A 22,050-nucleotide genomic window follows, 5' to 3' on the forward strand; every position below is an offset into this window, starting at 1 on the left:
TTCCCACATTCCTACAATTTTATATGTGAGGTCTCATTTCAGCCTGTAAATTAGGTGGAAGTAGGAAGTAGGTAACCCAAAGAGATCAGGGAGATTTGCATAAAGCCAAACACAAATTTATTCACTGTCAAGATCGGAACTTGGGTGGCACATGTCCTAACCTGGGCCCTCAGATGTGCAGGTTTAACTGAGTATCAGCAAAGAAGGTAGCAGATCCCACGGGAAGCTCAGATGGAGCAGCAGGAAGGACAAAGGTCACCGACACAGAGACTATAAATCATGTCAAGCTGTAGCATCTTTCTTGAAATCAATGTCAAAATGGCTTCTCAGACAATTTGCTAGAAATAATGACTATATTTACTATCCCAGTCTCAGCAGCTCATCTTTGTTTCCTCGTGTTAAAATGTCCTCAGTTGTATCCAGCAAAGACATGACTGCATAACCACCATATTCTAGACCTAAGGAGTATCAGCAGCATTTCAACTTCACACTACCCAGAGCTAACCCAGAGCTAACCCAGAGCTAAAGCTGGACACCGAGGTTCTGTTCTCTTTTAATTAGAAGCTTACTGCCCATGCCACCTAGTGCTCTGTTCTTTTGCTTGCCTGGTGTTTACTTGAAGATGCCAAAAATCTCAAAAACTCAGCACTCTGAAGTGTGGAGGTTTCACTGTACTGTGTGTATTCAATAGAGGCTTAGGGCAGCATCAGAATCAGGCGTGGAAACTGGTGAGTTATAATGGGATGCAGTAAAAATCCTTGCCATCAACAGGACACTTAAGATAGCACTCGCCAAACTTTGCTTTCACTTCCCTTTTATAAAATAGTTACTAATAATCTAGTGCCTGTCTTTGTAGAGGTGGTAGAGAATTGAATACAATAATGCATATAAAATGACTAGAACGGAACCTAGTATACAGTAAGTGCTCAATAAAGCTTGCTCCAGTTTGGGTAGCAGTGGTGTGAGTCATGTTAGTGTAGAGATGTCAGAATCCATGTTCAACTCTAAATACTTCGGTCCATTTGAGCCCATACTTAGAATACAATTTAAATCAGGTGCCATCGTCTACCTAGTTAAACTGTAATCCTGAAGGCAAATGGAGCCCTGGGATACATAGATTGTGTTCGCTCCTGAAATGCCAATCATGCTGCAGGATTCAGAGAAGAAAAGTAGAATAGCTTCAGTTTGAAAACAACAAAAATTAAACCTGGTCAAAAGCCTATGTCTGGGGAGGTCATAGGTCTTAGTGGAGAACATACTGTTATTTCGAAAATGGTTCAGTTGTCCAACGACCTTCTAAATATTTCTTTGTAGACTCATTTGTGCTACTCTCAACAATGGCCAGAGAAGCTTCCTTTTGCAAAGGGTAGTGAGTGCTTAATTTAGAGATTCATAATTGGTCAAAGCACTGAGAATGAAGGGGTCTAGGTACTCAGCTATAGGTGGGTCATTTATATCAACAATGCTCCACCCAAGGTTCAGGGAACATCTTAGAAGAGGGGTCGGGAAAGAAAGAGTTTTATTTAAGAACGAGAGGATAAGGAGGGGAGCAGTGGAATGCTTTCTTCTGGACTTGACACAGACACTACACATAAGAACTTATGGGAAATGTGGCTATGGACACAAGATAGAGCCAGTCCACCTTCCAACAGGGTTAGGGGAAGGGCTCCTAGGGCCCCACCCCCAGCTGAGCAGCTATGGGCAGTTGCTCACTGCAGAAAGCATGGCTGTAGGTGAACTGCCTACATTTCTATGGTGGTCCCACAGTTCTGCTTGTACAGGCCTCACCAACTGAACTTAGGTGATTTATTTATTTTCAAAGGAAAAAGAGTGCATGAGTTTGGGACAGAGATGTATTAAGCGTGTTGTGGGAGGTGGAGCTGGAGGGAGTGAACTGGGATAGATTTGATCAAAACACACTGTTCACGTTTATGAAGTTTCTGAAGAATACATTTCAAATTATAAAAAGATAAAATAGAGAAAACTAAAATGCTGTGTGATGGTTGAAAGTATGAAAATAAAAACAAATGCAAAACCAAGATGAATTCTCCAAATATCTGACTTCAAAGCAATTTGAGGGAGGGCAATCCACTGTGGGTGGGGCTTAGCAACCAAAAGTTGTTTTCTCCTTCTTTGCTTCTATTTACTTTTCTGCTGCTGGGTTGGGGGAGATTCTCAGACTAGTTTGTGAAGGGCTCATTCTGAAGTTTACACCATAAATCACTTATGAGCCTATGTGAAAGGAATGAGGTTGGCCTATTGCACAAACCACATTCCATGTTAGTTGGCTCCCAGACAGCTACTTTTAATTCTGAAGGCTCACAACCCATCTGATTAATAATTCCTCCCACAATTTTGTCAGGGATAATGTCAAGCTGAGTTGTCTAAACTCCCATAATTCTCCTTTTTTCCCACAATTAATTAGGAAAATATTTGCCTACCATCCCTCTCTGTCATTGGCCTCTACAGCAAAAATTTGAGTAGATGATACAAGGCACCCTGATGGCTTTGGGTTTGCTTGTTCTCAGCCTATTATCTTCTCTATCTAGGTTCTTCTGTTCTAGAAGGTTAACCCCTTTCTGGTGATTCCTTTTTTTTAACCTGTCTCTGATTGCCTCAGTAGAAATGTGTGTCATTTAAAAGCTATTAGTAAAACTGTCAGGGAAGCCATGATATCTGAAATAGACTTTCAAGGCGAGAAGATCATAAGGCCACCCAGTGCTACAAAGTGAGTTCCTGTATTAAAAATAAAAATAAAACATAAATAAATAAATAAATAAATAAATAAATAAAAACTAGTTTTACACTTACAAAATTTCAAAGTTTGCGAAACACTATTATTCTGTTTTCTTTTACAGGAATGTTATGAATGAGTAGCTAAGAGTTGATTGGATTTGAAAAGAAATTGAAATATCTCAATAAACTGAGATATCAATGAACACATAGATAGTGATATGATTACAAATACAGAAGCAAATGCATGAGTATTTAAGAGAATGTGGTGAAAATGTTTCATTCAAATAGTGAAAATAATTGTTCGAGGACCTAAGTTTCTAGACTCTCAATCTATGGCTCCTTCAGTTGACGTCATCAGATTCTGATGAAAACAGGTAATAAAGCTCTGTGCTCCTTGCACGAGTCATAGAAGCTCCACAGGAATTCTCCTTTCCCACTTCGGCAGAATTTGTTTTAGATAGCTCTGGCTTTCCTCCCCTCCAAGGCTTTTATCATAGACGCTGACAGACAACATTATATGAGTGCATGGTGAGTCAAGAGCCTCTGGTTCCACTCCCAATACTTCCCTGATTTCACTGTAGACTTGAAAAGGGACTTCATCCTCACTTAACAAAGAGTCCTTCAAGAACTTCCCATACCCCCTAGAGAGCTTTCCTTTCCTTCCTGGAATCACTGGTTTTCCACTATGCTCCTGCTTAGCTGACCTTCGAGAAGGACACAAAAATCTATGGTGACTCTGTTCTTGCTGCCTTCATTACCTGGATTTACATAGTGATGACTTCTCTTTTTAGAAATGCCCATCTATGCATGATGTCTAAAGGGTTTGGCAATTTGTAGGTGTATAGCACTCATCACTCATGACTTCAATGTCTGCTGTTTCATTTTACCCTCTTACGGTTGTTGACTTTTGTGTTCTATCACCACTGAGTCATCCACTAGACCTGGGACAACACCTACACCATAGCTATACTTGCTAAAACATGACTGGCAGGTGGGGAGGGAAGGAGATGGGTAGATGGATGGATGCACAGGACACAGTTTTGCCACAGATACATCTGTCTGCCTTTGCCAATGACATAAAGCCCAATATTAGTTCTATCAAGGAGATACAGCATCTTCTAATGGAAGTGGGTTCTGTAAAAAGACCCTGGAAAATAGTACTCTAGATTCACAAACAGAACCTTTCAGGAAGTGGACAAGCTGTATGCTGCAGGATTTCCTTTATGCCCTTTGCAGAATTTATTGTGTGTCTTCTAATTGTGAAATGAGCATATGTTCCACAGAAAAATACATAAGAACAAAATGAAGAAGGAAATACGATCAACCACCTAGCCACCCAGAGGCACACTGTGGACCTTTCTGAAGGCATCCTTCCAGCTTTGCTTTACCAATCAGGTGAATACAAACACAGAGCACACAACAGAAGGGGTCAACTACAGCCCTGCTTTGGGTTCTGTGATTTTTGGAGCAGTTTTTTAAGCATTTCCTATTAAACACTCTACAGCATGGTTTTAAGTCTGTTAGTGCTGTGCCTTTTGGATGTATTATTAAACCTTCTTCAAATATTAGCTTCAAAGAATATCACTGTTTGTACACATCACACACTGCTATCTGCTTTCTTAAAATGAAGTCCTAGAAGCAAAATTTCTGGGACATAGAAGTAGATAGACTTGAATAACAATTTATCAAACTGTATTCCAAAGATTGTACCTGCCTCCCACTAGAAACTGAGAGCCCTGTGTTTCTCCCTTTCATCCTCAACATGAAATGTAAACTGTGTTTAAGTCAAGAAGCTCTGAATTCTAGCTCAGTAACTCACATCCACTTTGGCATGCTGCAATACCAGAATGGCAAGATGCTCAGTTTGCTGAAAACATACTGATGGGTAAGGGGACACCTTGTAATGGGGTCTGAGAAACAGCCGCTTCAACCACCTCTGACTGTGAGGAAGAAGAACACGGAAGAATCCATTTAGGATGTCCAAATAAACTCCCCCAACTCAATGGAACAGGATCTGTTGACATGGTGAGTTCTGAGACCTTGCTTCATCCCAGTATACCTTCCAGGTGTCATTTCCCATGATACCTTTCCAAGGCAAATCATACCCTACAGGGCAGCAGCAGCTGAGGAAGTGCTTCTTTTCCTCTGGCTAACCACAAATCTCTGATGGCAACTTCCTACCAAGACAGATCGCTCAGGCCATCACAAAGTCAGACAGCGATGGAAAGGACTAGTTATTTCCTCTACCACAGGCGACTGGTCTTGTTTGGTTTTATGTCTTAATGAGGAAATCGGTCTTCATTAAAAAGTCAGTTGTGGCTGTTCTATCCAGATGAGCAATAAAGACAAAAGGCAGTGGTCAGTGCTGCGATATCAGCCTGCTTAGGAACTGAACTGTAAGCAGGAATTAAAGCCATGGGAAGGTACCAATATGACCACCTATTAAAAATTGTCTTACAAAACAAGTTGGATCTGGAAAGTCACAGTATTACTTGTTAGATTTTTTTTCTTTTTAAAAACTTAGAGTCCCTATGAGTTTATGGCCGCTAAACCCCAGATCTACAGTAATTCTAGGGCATAACCCCCCTTCCTTTGAATAAACATTGTGCAATCTGCTGGATTTCTCTGTGATTTTTTTTTCATACTTGTGAATCTGTTTGGAAAGAAAAGAAAAAAGGGAAGCGAGGGGAAGGCTTCTGTTTTTCATAATGTCTAATCTTTCTCCCCATTGGCATTCACCAGATGTTGCTTTGGATCGGAAGATAAATATTAAAATCTAAGCAAGAACAAAGTGAGCTGTTTACTGGGCATATTTTTCAGATGTTCTCTTGAACACTTGAAAAGGACAGCAATGCTTTGATATGTAGGCTGGCTGGAATCCATGGTGGAACAGCCCCTCTGAAAGAGTTGGAGGCCCGTAGGCCATAACCACCCTGCCTGTGCGTTCTGACAGCTCTGTGGAGCCCAGTGGCCTTACACTGGTAGGAAAGTCAAAGAGGACTGGAAAGGTGGAGCTACCTGAGAAAGAGGCCTGAGAATGATGGGAAGACTGGCTCTGCCCAGTGATCTGGTACGAAGAGGCACTGGGAACTCTCTTCACAAAGGTAGACATAAGGCCAAGATCCAGGCAGTCTCTCCATCCCCATGGAGACAGTCAAATCACACTGCAAGTAGGTGGGGCTTCTGACTTCACAGCTCTCTTCTGCATGCCTCAGGTCACATAGGAAAGCCAAGGATGCTGGAAAAGTCACCATGAGTTTAGATAAACCTGTGGAAAGAACTCAAAGTCTTGTGTCATTTCAGGAATGATGTTTTCTTTGACCAAGGAAAATGAAATTATTAGTTCATTTTTCCAAGAAGAATTATGACCAGCCAATGTGGAACACTGTTTCAAAATAAAGTAGGGGGTACCCTTTATGAATGACACCTGAAATTATCTGTCTGTCAAATATATAGAAACACATTCACTTGCAAGCACACCCATATAAATATATACACATAATCATTAAAGTATATATATATATATATATGTATATATATATACATACATACATGTTATAAGGAAGATGACTACAATGGTTTTTAAGCATAAATAATTCTCATAAATAAAATGCATATGATGATTCAAACAGCAAGAGACTGAAACAGCTATAATGCTTCTGAATTTATCAGCTGCTCTAGATTCATCTCCTTCCTCATTCTCAGATATAACCACTTGGCATTTTTAAAAAACATGAGGTGCTGGAGAGAAGGCACTAGCTCTTCTCCCAGAGGACCTGGGTTTGGTTCCTGGAACCAGCAGGCTAGCTCACGACCACCTATAACTGCAGACACCCTTCTCATGGCCTTTGCCAGACACATACATAGTGCACAGACAAATAGGCAGGGAAGACTCATATACACATTAAATAAAAACTATTCTTAAATTTATTAAACAGATTTATACTTCTAAACAAGAGGCTACCAACTTTTATGTTTGAACGTTAATAAACATAACACAGGACAAAATATTCGTGACCCTGTTCTTTCTACGTAATGTACAATCCTTAAGTTTCTGCATGTTGTCCTTGCAGGCAGCTTCTGTGTTATGTCCCCTCTGTGCACTGCCTGCCGTGACTGTAATGAGTCTTTGGCTTCCCCAGTGGACTTTTGGATATTTCCAAATACTTGCTGCCACAGATATGAACAGAGTTTCTCTAGAATGAATGTCTATGAAGAAAAAGGCTTGCAGGTGTAAGGTCAACTTTAAGAGAAACTACTACCTTGCTTTCCATAAAATGTTTGCACTCCTACTGTCTATATTGTGTTCTTACTCAACAACTTCATGGAGTTGTAATTATCAGACCCTGACTTTGCCTTGTGGTGAAGAACACAGTGTCACTGTAGCTTTAACCAACATTAATTTTTAATCTTGACTTTTTAGATTGAATTTCCATTTTTATCATTACATATTAAATTGAGAAATGTTATGTTTAATTGTAATTCATGACTCTGTGAAGTTTCTGCTCTTGCCTTGTGGTTATTTTTCTACATGGAATATTTATTTATCTTTTTCTTATTTATCTGTTATGCTGAGGTCCTCTGGAAGTTACGATTACTTCTTCCACGTTGCTGGCTAGGCTTCTCACTCTTTATGAAACTCCTTAGTTAACAGAACGTCTCTATGTATTATAATGACCACTCATATTTCATAAAGTGGAAAGCAAGTATTTGTCCCATTCTCTCTAGGACAAGGAAGAGACATAAAAGAAACAATAAGGCAAGCATGATCCCAGCATCCAAGAGAGAGAAAGGCATCCAGTAGATCTGTGAGTACGAAGCCAGCCTGGTCTACATCGTGAGTTGGTTCCAAGCCAACCAGAGTTACATAGTCAAACTCTAGTTCCAACAAAAGAACAAAAATAATACAAAGTGTCAGTAACTTTTTAATGGGAAGAAGAACAGATGTCTGGTGAGGCATTTTAACAGGAACTGTCTGAAAATCCTCAAGTGAACAGGAGAGGAAAAGGGGCTCTAGCCTGATCCATTTGCAGCTAGCCCGTCCTCACAGGTACACAACAAACATCATCTGTATCTTCAGGCATGAATCCATGACTGTTACCTCAACCCAGCCCTGCCAGCCAGGACTTCACAAGGTAAGCACATGCAACAGGATTTGTACTTCTGCAATCACACCGGAATGCTATTATGGCTGCTTTTGCATTCCAAAGCACCTGATACCTAGGACATTCTCTGGGAATGTTTTGAATGAATAATTGCAGGAAAAAATAAATGGCTGAAGGTAGGGCTCTCTTGTGGGTAGACAAAAAAAAAAAAAAACATGAGAACTTTCTAGCTCCTAAGCCCCAAGGCAAATAAAAACAGGCTCAACACCTATAAAATAATGAATTCATTATAGGTGATTAAGTGGATGCAAATTGACAGGGTGGATTATGAAAAGCACCCAAGGCCAGGGATCAAAATCCATGGGTTTTATTCAAAGTTCCAATACTAAATAGCTCTGTGACCTTAATCGCTTTAGCTCTTCATGCCTCATGGAAAAGTTAAAGTTTCCATGAAAAAGTCATTTGGTATAATCCAAGGAAATGAAAAAAAAAAATCCTGAAGATCAAAGATCTTGAGCATTTTCAAACAAAAGTGAAATATGAATTTCATCTAACCGGATGTTTTAGCACCCACTGTATAGAAAAATATTCCTTTGCTAGAAGTGTAATCTGAGGGGGGGGGGCTAAAGATAGTTGACTCCAAAAGTAGCTAAGGAACTTTTCTCTTCTCCATCTTTAATTCCTCATTCTTCCCTAAAAGGGAAACAGATTAGAGCATGGCATGGCAACAAGCAGACTGTAATTAGGAAAACTCGCATCTTAAGACATTTATCTACAATCTGGGCCAGGAACCATCCCTCTATCGTGCAAAATCAAACTGAAAATATTCCAAACCAAGGGTCAGAATTCAAAGTAACCTTGTTAAACTTGAGAAGTTAACGAAAAACAAACAAACAAAAGACCAACGGAGAAGAGGGGAGCAGTGAACTGTGGAAGGAAAAAGAAGCCATATAAACAGGAAGAAGGTCAGGCTGTGTGCAGTCATTTTAGAAACACAGATGCATACTTGGCATATGCGTAGACATGCACGCCAAATGCATACACATGCCACATGCATGTATACAAACAAACAATGTACCGGGCGGTAGTAGTGCCTGCCTTTAATTCCAGCACTCTAGATCAGACAGATCTCTACAAGTTTGAGGCCAGCCTGGTCTACACAACAGTTCTAAGACATGCAAGGCTACATAGAGAAACTCTGCTGCCATGAAAACAAACAAAACAAAATAAAGAAGCAATGTACACATGCGAACGCATGCATATATACTGCATGTGTGCACTTATGCAAATATACACATAGGCACACACTTTGTATACATGAGCACATATTAATGTGGTGTAGAAATTTTCTCTGAGATAAAATATTTCATCCTGAAGGATTGGTTCATTAACTCAGGAAGTAAACAATTCAAAAACTTAGGAAGTTCCTGAAACTGACCAGATTTACTAGGTCCCTCTTTCCCTGAGCATACTTAAGTAGTGTATGACACACTTCCAAATATGCTGAGCAACCTGAAAGAGGCATATCACCTGTACAGCATGGAAGAAGCAGAGGAGCCCAGCTGAGCTGCCTGAAGAGACCCAGCTCCTGTAAGTAATCCCTTGCCCATACTACTCTGAGTAACCCCAATAAAACTATTTGGTTCACCAAACTCAACTTTGACAGTATCCTTACTTTGGTGTGTTATAAACTCCAGAACTGGGGTGAGGAGATATTTGTTCATGTCTCCCTAGGAAAAGTGTCACACAACACATGCACACATACCACAAGCATACATGCATATCACATGTTTGCACAGAGATGGAGAAAGAGAGAAAAAGGAGGGGATAGTATTTAGCAGGAAAATTATAAACCAGAAAACAACACTATTGTTAATAACAAATCTAAGACCAAACTATAGGCAAACATCTGTGACACTCCCAAAGATGTCTAGAACTTGCTTAATAAACTACCTGGTTTTGAGCTTTAAATTAGGCAACTATGTAGGAAATCAGGGAAGAAATATCAAAATGTTTGTGTAGAAAGTTTCAGCTAACTTGAGTCCTGAAAATCGACATTTCTAACAGATTCCCAGGCACTGCTACAAAGGTAGCTCCAGGGCATAGGCACAGTATGCTGGTGTAGCTGAGGAACATGCTTTCCAAAGGCCACTGGCTAACCCAACACTGAGACAGTTCAGGAGGGCAGTACTAGCAATATAGATGAATCCTCTGCGAATGGCAACTGGAATACAGGTGTGAGGATTGCTGTTGATTTTCCTCTAACAACATCTCTGGATTAAACAGATTCCCTGTGCTGCCGGTTATATGCAGTCCTATGCAGCAGGAGAATTACTAGTGAGTTTTAACAGTTTCTCATGTGCAGCCTCTTAACCATTTGTTATCTACTGCACACGTACTTCCACAGGAAGAATGAGAACACACTCAGGCATGGAGCATTTCATTTAGTTTTAGAAGGTTCAAAGAATCCTCAAACCTCCACCTGGATCTTACATAAGGAACCTAGAGTAGGAACCCTCACGAGACCACAAGAATAAGTGTATTTTCAAAGGCTGTTTTAATGAAAGAGAACTGTGGGCTTGTGCTCTTGATGAGTCTTTGGTGACACCTTGTGGCTATGGCAAGAGTTACAGCCTTTAATTCCATCATTGCTCCTTTCAAAACCCATATAGCTAATTCTGTTTCCAATCCTTAAGTCTAATATTATAATCCTTTATAATATGCTAATTTAATTTCTCCCATATAAGTTTTAAAACCTACAACAACAAAATTTACCTGAGACTAAACACTTCATTTTTCCCTTTGTACTTCTGGTTAAGAGTTAGCGTTTTAAAATAATACTAGGTTGATTTAAAGTGTCTTAATTCGTGCAATATATATGAGAAAGTTTTTACAAACCTCTGTTCACCTAGACCTGATCCTCAGGGTCATGTCTATCACTGCAAAAGAACACCTGCTGTGCCCTTCCCTCCCCACTGTCCCAGCCTCCTGTAGACCTCACAGACCATCTACCTCCTGCCCCGGCTTCTCTTCTACCTCCAACTCAGGCAGCCACCCTATGCTCAACTATAGATGCAAGCAAGCATCACCAAGAACATACAGGAGATGAGAGAATCTTAGGTATTAGAGATACAATTGAAGAAATGGATACATTGATAAGGAAAAACGTGAAATCTAAAATGTTCTAACATGAAAAATCCAGGAAATCTGAGACAGTATTTTCCTAAGAAAAATGGGAATGGAAATAGAAGATTCCCACTTCAAAGTCCCAGAAAATATTTTCAACAAAATCAGAGAAAATTTTCCTAACCTGCTTATAAAGGTAGAAAAAGATTGTAGAACACCAAACAGATTGGACCAGAAAAGAAAATCCTCTCACCACATAATGATCAAAGAACATTATGAACAAAGAAAGAATATTTAAAGCTGCAAGGGAAAAATACCACATAACATATAAAAACAAAACTATTTTAATTACACCTGACTTCTCAATAGAGATACTAAAACCCAGAACAGCCTAAACATATGTGCTACAGACTCTAAGAGACCACAGATACAAGCCCAGACTACTATACCCAGCAAAACTTTCAATCATCATAGATGGAGAAATGAGACATTCATGATAAAGTCAATAATAAACTATCTACAAATCTAGTCTAACTGGAGGTACTAGAAGAAAAATTCCAACTCAAGGATGTTAACTATACCCATAAAAACATAGGAAATAAATAATTTCACACCAGCAAAACCAAAAGAAGGGAAGCATACGTGTAGGTGTGTACATGTATGTACATCATCACCATCACTACCAAAATGATAGGGAGTAACAGTCACTGGTACTGATATTTCATAATATCAATGGTCTTAATTCCCCAATTTAAAAAAAAGCAAACCAACAGAATGGATATGAAGACAGGATCCATACTTCTGCTGCATGCAAGAAACACACCTCAACACCAAGGATAGACATTATCTCAGGGTAAATGGTTAGAAAATAACATCCCAAGCAAATGGACACAAGAGGCAAGCTGTGCATAGCCATTTTAATATTTAACAAATTAAACTTCATACCAAATTAAACAAAGGAGATGAGAGAAAACATTACATCCACCAAAATGACATTCCAATTCTAAACATCTATTCCTCAAACACAAGGGCACCCAGGTTTGTAAAAAAACAAACAAACAAATGAGCAAACAAACACGACTTAGCCTCACACACTGAGACTTGAAGAATTCTCACCAATAGTCATTGAGGCAAAAACTAAACAAGATAGATAGAAGATAGATAGATAGATAGATAGATAGATAGATACAGACAGACAGACAGACAGACAGACAGACAGGAACTAACAGACATTATAAACCAAATATATCTAACAGATATTTACAAAACATTTCAGCCAAACACAAAAGAATATACCTTCTTTTCAGCACTTCATGAGAATTTCTCCAATATTGACCACATGTTTGGATACAAAGTCTCAACAGATACAAGAAAATTGAAATAATTCTCTACATTCTGTCCAGCTGCCATGGATTAAAGCTCGATATCAACAAGAGAAACAACATAACATGTACAAACTCTTGGAAATTGAACAACCCTCTGCTGAATGAAAAAAAAAAGTCAAGGCAGAAATAAAAAAAATTAAAGACTTCCTAGAATTCAATAAATATTAATACAAAATGTATCCAAACTTATAGAGCACAATGAAACTGTGCTAAGAAGAAAGTTCATAACACTAAGTGCCTTCATAAAGAAATTGGAGAGATCTCACACTAACAACAACAACTTAACAACTTAACAGTATCTGAAAGCTTTAGAACAAAAAGAAACAAACACACCCAAGAGGAGTAGGTGGCAGGAAATAATCAAACTCAGGGATGAAATCAATAAAATAGAAACAAAGAGAATACAAAAAAATCAATGAATCAATGAGTTGATTCCTTGAAAAAAATCAACAAGATAGACTTTTATCCAAACTAAGACAGTGTGAAGAGAACATCCAAATTAACAAAATAAGAAATGAAAGGAGGGGCAATAACAACAGACCCTGAGGTGATAGAAAGAATCATAAGGACATGTTTTTAAAACCTGTACTCTATCAGATTGAAAAATGTAAAAGAAATGGGTAATTTTCTTGATAGACATCATCTACCAAAGTTAAACAAGATCTTATAAACAACTTAAATATACCAATAACTCCTACGGATATAGAAGCAGTCATTAAAAGTCTCCCCTCAGCCACTGAAAAAGCCAAGGGCCAGATGATTTTAGAGTAGTCTTCTACTGGACTTTCAAAGAAGAATTAATGCCAGTACTATTCAAATTTTTTTCACAAAATGGAAACAGAAGGAACATTGCCAAATGTATTTGATGAGTCCATAGTTACCCGGATACCCAAACCACATAAAGATTCAAAAGTAAAAGAGAATTACACACCAATTTCCCTTATCAACATAAATGAAAACAGTACTCAGTAAAATGCTTTCAAACTGAATCTAAGAACACATTAAAAAAATCATCTACTATGATCTAGTAGGCTTTATCCCAGAGATGTAGGGATGGTCCAACATATGAAAATCAGTCATTGTAATCCACCACATAAATAAACTGAAAGAATAAAACCACATGACCATCTCAATAGATGATTCTTTGACATACACACACACACACAAACCCAACTTTGACAAAATCCAATACCCCTTCATGATAAAAGTCCTGGAGAGATTAGGGATTCAAGGAACATACCTAAACATAAAAGCAATTTACAGCAAGCCTATAGCCAACATCAAATTAAATGGAAAGAAATACGACGTAATTCTACTATGATCAGAAACAAGGTAAGATTGTTCTCTCTCTCCATATCTATTCAATATAGTATTTGAAGTTTTAGCTAGAGCAATAAAGCAACTAAAGGAAATTACAGTGATACAAATTAGAAAGGAAGAAGCCAAAGTATTGCTATTTGCAGATGATAAGATAATATCATATAAGTAACCCCAAAAACTCTACCAGGAAACTCCTACAGTTGATACTTTCAACAAAGTGGTTGGATATAAGATTCACTCAAAACCAGTATACTTCTATACACCAACAACAAATGGACTAAGAAAGAATCTGGGAAACAACACCCTTCATAATAGGCCCAAACAATATAAAATATCTTGGGATAACTCTAACCAAGTGGTTCGAGGACTTGTATGATAAAAACTTCAAGTCTTTGAAGAAAGAAATTGAAGAAGGTATCAGAAGATGGAAAGATGTCCTATACTCCTGGATCAATAGAACTGATATAATAATAATTTTTAATGGCCATCCTACCAAAAGTAATGTACCGATTCAACACAATACCCATCCAAAAGCCCAACACAATTCTTTACAAACCTTGAAAGGACAATTCTCAACTTCACATGGAAAACAAAAATTCCACAATAGCTAAAATAATCCTGAACAATAAAAGAACTGCTGAATGTACCAACATCCTGATTTCAAGTTGTACTACAGGGCAACAGTAATAAAACTTGCATGGCAATGACATAAAAAAAAAACACATTGATTAACAATGAAATTGAAGACCCAGACATAAGTCCACACATCTATAGATACTTGTTTGTTTGTTTGTTTGTTTTTATAAAGAAACCAGAAATACACACTGGAAAAAAAAAAGACAGCATATTCAGCAAATGGTGCAGATCAAACTGGATGGCTGCATGTAGAAGGTTAATAGATCTGTTATTTATCACACTAGGCAACATTCAAGCCCAAGTGGATCAAAAGCCTCAACATAAAACCTGACACACTAAACTTGATAGAATAGAAAGTGGGTAGTAGCTTTGAACACATTGGCACAGGAGATGACTTTCTGAACAGAATACTGATAGCTCAGGCACTAAAATCAACCATTAATAAACAGGACCTCATGAAACTGAAAAGTTTCTGTAAGGCAAAGGGCAGGTGGACAAAGCAGCAGGCTACAGAATAGGGAAACGTTGTTGTTGTTTTTTACCAACTCTATATCTGATAGAAGGCTACAATCAAATATATATATGTATATACACATATATATACATATATATATATATATATATATATATATATATATATATATATAAACTAGATATCAAAAAACAAAATAATGCAATTTTAAAATGGGGATACAGATATAAACAGAGAATTCTCAATCGAGGAATCTTTGATAGCCAAAAAACACTTAAAGAAACGTTCAACATCCTTAGCCATCAGGGAAATGCAAATCAAAGCTACTTTGAGATTCCATCTTACATCTGTCAAATGGCTAAGATCAAAACAGCAAGTGGTAGCTTACACTAGCAAGGAAGTAGAACAGGGGAACACGCCTCCATTGCTGGTGGGAGTAGAAACTTGTACTGCCACTATGGAAATCAATATGGCAGTTCTTCAGAAAATTGGGAAATGATCTGCCTCAAGATCCAGCTGTACTACTCCTGGGCATACACCCAAAGGATGCTCTATCCTAGCACAAGGACACTCACTGGCTCAATTATGTTCACTGGGGCTTTCTTCATAACAGCCAGAAACTGAAAATAATCTAGACATCACTCAACTAAAGAATAGATAATATGTGATACATTTACAGAATGGAGTATTACTCAGCTGTTAAAAATATGATAACATAAAATTTGAAAGCAAATGGTTGTACCTACAAAAAAAAAATTATCCTGAGTGAGGTGACCCAGATGCAGAAATAGAAATGTGGTATGTGTTCACTTATAAGGGAATATTAACTGTTAAGTAAATGATAATGAAGCAAGAATCCATAGACCCAGAGAGATTAGGTAAAAAGGAAGCTCTGGAGAGGATGTATTGATCCCCTAGGAAGGGAAAATAGAATAGATTTTGGGTAGACTGAAGCAAGAGGAGACAAGATCAGGAGGGATCAGGTCAGGAAAGTGATGGAGGGAGAGAGTGTGGAAAGACACAGCTAGAATGAGAGGTGCATTTGGGGGTGGTATGGAAAACTAATACAGTGGAAACTTCTTGGAATCTATGAGGGTGACCCTAGTGAGGACTCTTACTAATGGAGGACAGGAAGTCTGAACCGGTCATCTTTTGTAACCAAGCAAGGCTTCCGTGGTGGGTCAGGGTTTCATTTGTTTGAGATGCTGGGCAAGAAGGTCCTGTGGAAATCCCCAAATAACCCAGGCTGATACTAGAACAAAACATGACTGTGGAGCCCCATTGCCAAGGACAACATCCACATAGGTCACTGAACATAAGAAAAGTCAAGCTAGTCCCTGCATGTAGCCTTCACCACTACATTCTAGTCCCTTTGATATTGGAAGGTACTCTGTAGGATATGGAAGGAGAAACCTGCACACCAACCCAGCAACAAAACCCTTGACCTATACTCTGTCCTGCCTGCAGCATGTGCTGGGGTAATAGTGTTTATAAAAAGTGTGGGTGTGGCCAACCAATGTCTGGTTACCAGAGACTGGCTATCCCAGAGACTTAGGGTAGATCAAACATGATTGACTAAAAAAAAAAAAAAAAGGAAAAAGAAAAAGAAATGATTCCTATGGATATTCTTTTTGTCTCTCTCTCTGTGTGTGTGTGTGTGTGTGTTATATGCACGTATAAGGTGCACATGGTTGAATATGGGAGATTTACACATGTGTTGCGTGATACACTTGTCTAGGCGTGTGCATGTGGAGTCCAGAACTTGCCTTCAAGTGCCTTCTCCATCTCTCTTCACCTTATTTTGAGACAGATTTACTGAACCCAGAGTTCACCTTTCAGCTAGAGTGCCTACCCAGCAAGTGCTGGGCATTCACCTGTCTCTGCAGCTCCATCCACTCCTGGGTTATAGTCATGTACCGTTGCAATAAGCTTTAACATTGGTGCAGAGTTTCTGAACTCAAGCCATCATTCTAACAAAGCCAGCCATTTGCCCAGTGAGCCACCTCCTCAGGCCCCAGGGTCTACCATCTTTGAGAGAAAAGAGAAAATTCTACTCTCAGTGGTAGTCAGTACATTAGCAAAACAGAAACAGAAAGGGCCAAAGGATATGATCTTTACATGAATGTCTATGTGTGATTTTTTTTTCTTACCATCCAGGGGCAGAACCAAGCAGCTGAAGGCAGACACGGTCGCATTAGCCAAGACTTGGCACGGAGCACCACATACAGCAGCTGAGATGTTCCCTGGAGAAAATCCTGCTCCGAGCACATGCAAAAGCCTTCCACCCAGGCAGCCTTCAGAGACAAATCCCAGGCTCATCATTCATGAGGCAAATCTTGGCTTATTGCACACAAAGTTCAACCATCACTCCCTCGCTGTGCAGCCTCCTCAACCCCCACAGAATGTGTACAGCTGATCCCAGCATCTCCATGATCCTCTCTGCTTGACTCTGACCTGCAGCTTTTTTAGTGTGTGTTGGGCAATGATTAAAAATTGTAATCACATTGTATAAATTACTAGTTTACAGCTTTGAGTTTTTCTCTACACAAATTTATTTCCATACAAAAAAAGCATAAAATAGAGAGAAAAGTTTAAGTTCTCCTAACCACCTATGACTCTTTAACAAATATATGTGTGTATATATATATATATGTGTGTGTGTGTTTTATATACATGAATATATATATATATATATATATATATATATATATATATGGAGATATATGAGTTGGATGATTCCCTCCACATTTTTAAATCATACTCATACATTATATATAACATATATATGTATACATATATATATGTATATATGTATATATGTATATATGTATACATATATATGTATATATATTATATATATACACACACAAGCAAGGCAATATTAGCTATCTTAACTACTGCTTCCAAATGCACATATATATGTTATATATGTATATAACATATATACAAAGCATGTATAACATGTATATACATAAAAAAACATTTATATGTGTGTGCATGTGTGTATGTGTGCATAATATGAATATATATATATATATATTATTTATATGTTATATACAAAGGATTCATTATGTACATATTATCCTGAAGCTCTTTCATTTACTTAAAATTACTGCATAGACATTTTTTCCAGACCTTCATAGATTCTGTTTCATTTTGATAGATAACTAGAATCTCATTATACAAATTTCCTCAATCAAGAGTTGAATATCCAATACCCCCAAATATTGCTCCACTTCTGCCACTGTCAATAAGGGCCATAGAAAAGACATATTTTAAGGTTCTTAGGTAAGCAAAGTTAGTCCAGACTGCTGGGTCACTCAGAGATGCAGAGCTTCCATTTCCACTAGAGCAGTCATTCTCAATCCGGGAGTTGAGACCCCTTTTGGGGTCAAATGACTCTTTCACAGGGGATGCCTAAGATGGTCCTGCATATCAGATATTTGTATTACAATTCATTTAACAGTAGCAAAACTACAGCTATTATGGAACAACAAAGATAATATTATGGTTAGGAGGTGGGTCACCATAACATGAGGAACTGTATTAAAGGGTCAGTCGCAGCATTGGGAAGGTTGAGAACCACTGCATTAGAGGAATGGAGTTCTTTCCACAGGCTCTCGACCACTCAAGGGTAATGTCTTCTGCTATAGGTCCATTTTATGGTGCTCTTTTCACCATAAAAATTATGGTTTCTTGAGGAATAGGAAGAAGAATTTATGGACTGTTCAGTCCAAAGTCCTTTATTAAATAAGGAAGCAAAATCTTAGAAAAAGCAAGGCTACATTAACTACATTAATCACTACTGCCTCCAAATGCAAATCCTGATCCCCACAGAATCCCACTCAGCAAAAGCCAAGGGTCTAAGAAATAGTATGGCTATTACCCCAACAATCATAATTTAGCTACTTCAGCAAAGTAAGTGAATGGAGACTATTTTGAGGAAAAAAAAAGCTAAACAAATGTCAGTGTATCTAAAAGAAAAATAATAAAGTTGGAACCCATAGAGATGACTCAGAGGTTAAGAGCACTCAGTCCCCTTCCAGAAGACTGGAGTTTGGTTACAGCACCCACAATGGGAAGCTCACAGCTACCTGTAAAGCCAGTGCCTAGAAATCTGATGCCCTTTTCCAGCCTCCATGGACACCTTGAGTACATGAGATACACATATATACACTCAGACATACATACATACACATAAAATAGAAAAATCAATAATTTTTTTAAAAAATTGAACCAGTACACTTGTACTATGGCACTGGCCTATTATGGGTGGAGTATGAATTCAACTGTGAATCATTACAAAATGACAAAAATTAATGCTACTGAATGTGTTTTGAATAATACAAATCAGCATATGCCTAAAGTAGGTGAATACATTTATATTCTTATACAATCAAATAATGAGCTTTAGCAACTGATATTAAATGTAAAACACTTGTCAATGAAGTAGATGCCTGAAATTAAAATAAAATCAAATACTTTGGGAATATGGGAAATTCCTCTGATGAAAAATGAAGATAAATAAATGAAACCCCAAAAAGACGAGCCTGAGGAAGACCCTGTGGACTATCTATGAGGTCAAGAAGTCAAAAACTTAGAGTAACAATTAATTCACTTTATAGAGAAAATATTCTGTCTTATATTCTCTACTTACCATAGTTCTCTGTCACTGAGGTCACAGTGGCTTTCAGCACAAGAATGAGAGCAGATGAGGCCCATCCTCTGCTGTGATCATAACCTGTAACAAGATACTCCCCAGCAGGAAGCAAAGGGACCATGCATCGGAGAACCGTACGGTTACCAGCAACACCTAGACACGGTGACGTCTCGATAAGAATGTCAACATTTGCAGCCCCTGAGATCCGGGCCACTGTAAAGGTTAAGACGTCATGACTCTGTGAAATGGAAAGCAATTCTGGGGTAAAGCTGTTCCTGTAATCAACCAATCCCATGTGGTATAAAACTCCATCCACGTCTATTTCCAGAGCAACAGAGCCATTTCCTGAAGGAACAATACACTGGATGAACTCAGAACTGATGTTCACTGTTAGACAAGCCTGCTGGCCAACATAGACAAATGTAGCTTTCCTTCCTTGCAAGGCTATGCCTTTTATAGTCAAGAGACTTCCACCATGGATGCTAAAATCCTTAGGAAAATAATCAAACACCTGAGGCACAATGAAGAAGTTTCTAGAAACACTATTGAGGCAAGCATATCCAGCACTTGTTTGAACGGCTGATAGGTAGTGGAACCCTGGGGACAAATTTCTCATCTGGCATACCACATGGCTGGTATTGAAGAAAGTTGTACGGCAAGGAAGTTGATCATCCACAAATGCTATTGGCTGGTCAACAGTGGTACCTAACCACTGGCCTCTCATCAGCACGGTGGTTAGAGACCCACTGATGCTTATAGTCAAAGCATCCACAACAGGAGTTGTTGCTTCCTCCATGAAGAATGTACAGTTCCCTTCACACTTGCTGGTCATCCCATTGACCAGAACTGTGATGTTTAGAGCCAACAATGCTTCAGAAAACTGGTCACCCACAAAGTTGGTCTGGCATAGGACTGTGTGGTCTCCCAAACTCAAAATCACGCAAGCGAAAGGACCTGAAAGGTCAACATGAACTGACCTCCTTCTGGAACCAAAAGCTACGCCCTTCACAGTAAGTACTGTCCCACCACATATAGAGCCATGTTTTGGGAAGATATCAATAATCTGAGGTGACAACTCAAATTTCTGAGGCACTGCAGACATATTGGCAAACCCCATCCTCTCATGACGAACTTGGAGACTATAGACCCCGGCTTCCAAACTGTGGAGAGGAAGGGAGCACCCGGACAGGTTCTTGCTATTACCAAAAAATTGCACTTCAAGGTCACATTTCAAGGATCCCAAAAGAATAACTGAGTCAGAGAGATTATTTCCTTCCACAAAAAACCTCACACTGTTGTTCATGAGTTCCCCCCACATAGCAGTGACGACTGGTGTTGCTACTCCTTCATATGTGAAGGTAAAGGCCTTCCCCACCAAGCTTGGTCCATGGAAGAAAGAAATGTTGCCAGCCCAGATCTCCACAGATGCTGGGACAGTGAGAACATCTGCCCTGGGTGGTAGTATGGCTGGGGGAGTCTCACACCAAATGTTTACTTCCGTTAAGTTCACAATATCACAAGGCCGATTGTCCACAAGCACCTGAATCAGAGCTGGGTCTCTGCCCAGTCCTATTCCTGAGAGGCTGAGGATAGTTCCACCTAAAGTGTAAACATGAAAGACACAAATTAAAAGCTAATATTCTGGCTAGCTGAAAGGCTCAGCAGCTAAAGGCCTCTGTGGCATGGCCAATCAGGGTTTAATTCCTGAGGACCCACATGATTAAAAGAGGAAGCTGACCTCTGACCACTACATGCCCAATGAGGGATGTGCTTATACACAAATACACACACATACACACACACGCACACATAAATGTAAAAGCTAATATTTCAAATAATAACTGCACCACTTGTGCAGGTCTACTGCAATTAAGTCAAAAGTCGGGTGCACAAATTTCATCCTTATCATGGCTAATTTTGTGATCATTAGGATCAGATATGACAAAATTCACATAGCAGTACAGTGATTCAAATTGTTTTATAAGAATACTCTTTAAGATTTTTTTTTATGTGTGTATGGGTATTTTGCCTTCATGGATGTCTATGTACCACTGTATACTGTGCCCATGGAGGCCAGAAGAGGATGTGACAGATCCTCTGAAACTGGTGTTACAGACCAATGTGAGCCACCATGTGGGTTCTGGGAACTGAACTCCATCCTCTATAAGAGCAACAAGTGATCATAATCACTGGCCGTCTCTTCAAACACCAAAACTGGTATTTTTTTAATATTTAAGACAAAATTTTAGAATACATTTGTATGTCGTAGACTGCTATACTACTGTCAACTTATATCTGAGTGAAAAATTAAATTTTTTCATTTTCTTGCCATCTGCTATATTATCTGATGTAACATTCTACATAGTTCTTACATTTCCCATACTGAATTTGAGTTTCTATCTTTCTGCCTTTATCTTTAATCCTTAGAGGAAAGTGGAGACACTGAAGACTCCTCCCTCATCTCCTTGCACATATAATATCAAAAATAATTGTTGCAGGAGGCTTTTCCTTCCCTTCTAATACTTGTTTCAACATGGTGTCCACTAGATGCTTGAGTGTGGTGTTCACTGGGTGTTTGAGTGTAGTGTTCATTGATTGCTTAAGTGTAGT

At 38.8% G+C, this 22,050-nt stretch overlaps 1 protein-coding gene across 1 annotated transcript in view; it reads right to left on the reverse strand.

Moving 5' to 3' along the window:
* Positions 1-22,050, reverse strand: part of Pkhd1 (PKHD1 ciliary IPT domain containing fibrocystin/polyductin) — a 433,222-nt gene that overhangs the window by 349,098 nt on the left and 62,074 nt on the right. Inside the window, exons 32-34 of the mRNA XM_028766634.1 lie at positions 19,438-21,039; positions 16,931-17,074; positions 5,755-5,974 (exon numbers count right to left, since the gene is read on the reverse strand). Of these exons, the coding sequence (XP_028622467.1) occupies positions 5,755-5,974; positions 16,931-17,074; positions 19,438-21,039 (1,966 nt within the window). The remainder of the gene's footprint in view (positions 1-5,754; positions 5,975-16,930; positions 17,075-19,437; positions 21,040-22,050) is intronic.

The sequence above is a fragment of the Grammomys surdaster genome, unplaced genomic scaffold, assembly GCF_004785775.1.
Source record: "Grammomys surdaster isolate TR1022 unplaced genomic scaffold, NIH_TR_1.0 169, whole genome shotgun sequence".
Lineage (NCBI taxonomy): Eukaryota > Metazoa > Chordata > Mammalia > Rodentia > Muridae > Grammomys > Grammomys surdaster.